The sequence below is a fragment of the Myodes glareolus genome, chromosome 2, assembly GCF_982192425.1.
Source record: "Myodes glareolus chromosome 2, mMyoGla1.1, whole genome shotgun sequence".
NCBI lineage: Eukaryota > Metazoa > Chordata > Mammalia > Rodentia > Cricetidae > Myodes > Myodes glareolus.
In genome coordinates this window covers 139894694-139896348 of record NC_142027.1, presented here as the reverse complement: position 1 = coordinate 139896348, position 1655 = coordinate 139894694, and the positions used below count along the sequence as shown (strand labels likewise).

Below are 1655 nucleotides of genomic sequence, written 5' to 3'. Positions count from 1 at the left end.
TCTTCCCTCATATAATACATTCCAACAACATTTTCACCTTGCTCCATTCCTCCAAGCTCTACCACCACCTCTCCACTCTGCTCCCAGACCCACTCCCCCTCATTTTCCTCTTCAGAAAAGAGCAGACCTCCAATAGCAATAATCAAACAGGAGCAAACAGTACACAATAAGGCAAGGTAAAAGCACTCATATTGAGGCTGAACAAGGCAACCAAACTGGAAAAAAGGGAGTTCTTTTAGTAATGTTAATGTCATGTCACTAATCCATGAAAACTCATTAGAAATAATACAACCTACTTCTGTATTTTTCTTACTGCATGGGATGTGATACTACTGTCAAAGGTGAGAAGTAGTACAGCTACATCGACTTCTGGGACCAGAAGTAATGACATGATGGAGTATCTCAGTATTTCTTTTTAAATATCATCACTGAGACACCCTATGGTTTCTTTTCAGATGACCGTATGCTCACAGCCCTAACTAAAGTGATGGAAAGGATGAACAATGTCACAGAATTCATTCTCCTGGGCTTGACTCAAGACCCAGATCTGAAGAAACTCTTATTTATTGTATGCTTAATAATCTATTTGATCACACTGGCAGGTAACACACTCATCTCAGTCACCATCTTCATCAGCCCCGCCCTGGCTACTCCCATGTACTTTTTTCTGTCCTACTTGTCCATTATAGATGGTTTCTACTCTTCTTCCATAGCACCCAAAATGATCTATGACTTGATCTCTGAGAAGAGCAGCATATCCTTCAATGGCTGCATGACTCAGCTTTTTGCTGAGCATTTTTTCGCAGGAGCTGAAATCATCTTGCTGATTGCCATGGCCTATGATCGCTATGTAGCCATCTGCAAGCCTTTGCATTACGTCACCATCATGAGCCGATCTTTATGTGTATTCTTGGTGAGGGCTGCTGTAATCCTGGGATTCATCCACGGAGGAATACAGATTTTATTTATGGCCAAGTTACCATTCTGTGGCCCCAACACCATCAACCACTTTATATGTGATTTAATACCAGTCCTCGAGTTGGCCTGCACTGACACTCATATTCTTGGGCCTCTGATTGCTGCCAACAGTGGGTCAATGTGTTTGCTTACTTTCTCTGTGCTGGTCGCTTCCTATATAGCCATCCTTCACTCCCTGAGGAATCACAGTTCAGAAGGTCGTCGCAAGGCCTTGTCTACCTGTGCTTCTCATGTAACTGTCGTTGTCTTATTCTTTGTACCTTGCTCATACCTGTACCTGAGGCCTATGACTTCCTTCTCCACTGACAAAGCTCTGACTGTATTTTGTACCCTGGTGACTCCTATGTTGAACCCTTTAATCTATACCCTCAGAAATGAGGAGGTCAAAAAGGTTATGAAGAAGCTCTGGGGTCAAATGTGCAAAGCTGGTGATCCATAAACCTGGTGATTTTTGTTTTTTTAAAAAAAATGTCTAGTGCTTTTCATGGACTTTTGTCCTTTTTAAATGAATAAATTTAAGATAGTGAATTTTCTTCTGCTTCAAAGTTCATTTGGCATAATCACTATATTTATTGATGATGTTATTTCAATGCAATATACAAATTCAGTATTCAAATAAGGGTAGCAAGTTTCTAACCCCATTAAAATTATTTGTCATCCAATTGTGTTGAGACTGT

General features: G+C 40.6%; 1 protein-coding gene across 1 annotated transcript; it reads left to right on the top strand.

Annotated features, from left to right (window-relative positions):
• Nucleotides 1-484: 484 nt before the first annotated feature.
• Nucleotides 485-1417, top strand: LOC148123190 (olfactory receptor 4C45-like). The gene has a single exon (XM_087898207.1). It carries the CDS (start codon nt 488-490, stop codon nt 1415-1417), a length of 930 nt encoding a protein of 309 aa, XP_087754333.1. The 5' UTR covers nt 485-487.
• The last annotated feature ends 238 nt before the right edge of the window (nt 1418-1655 follow it).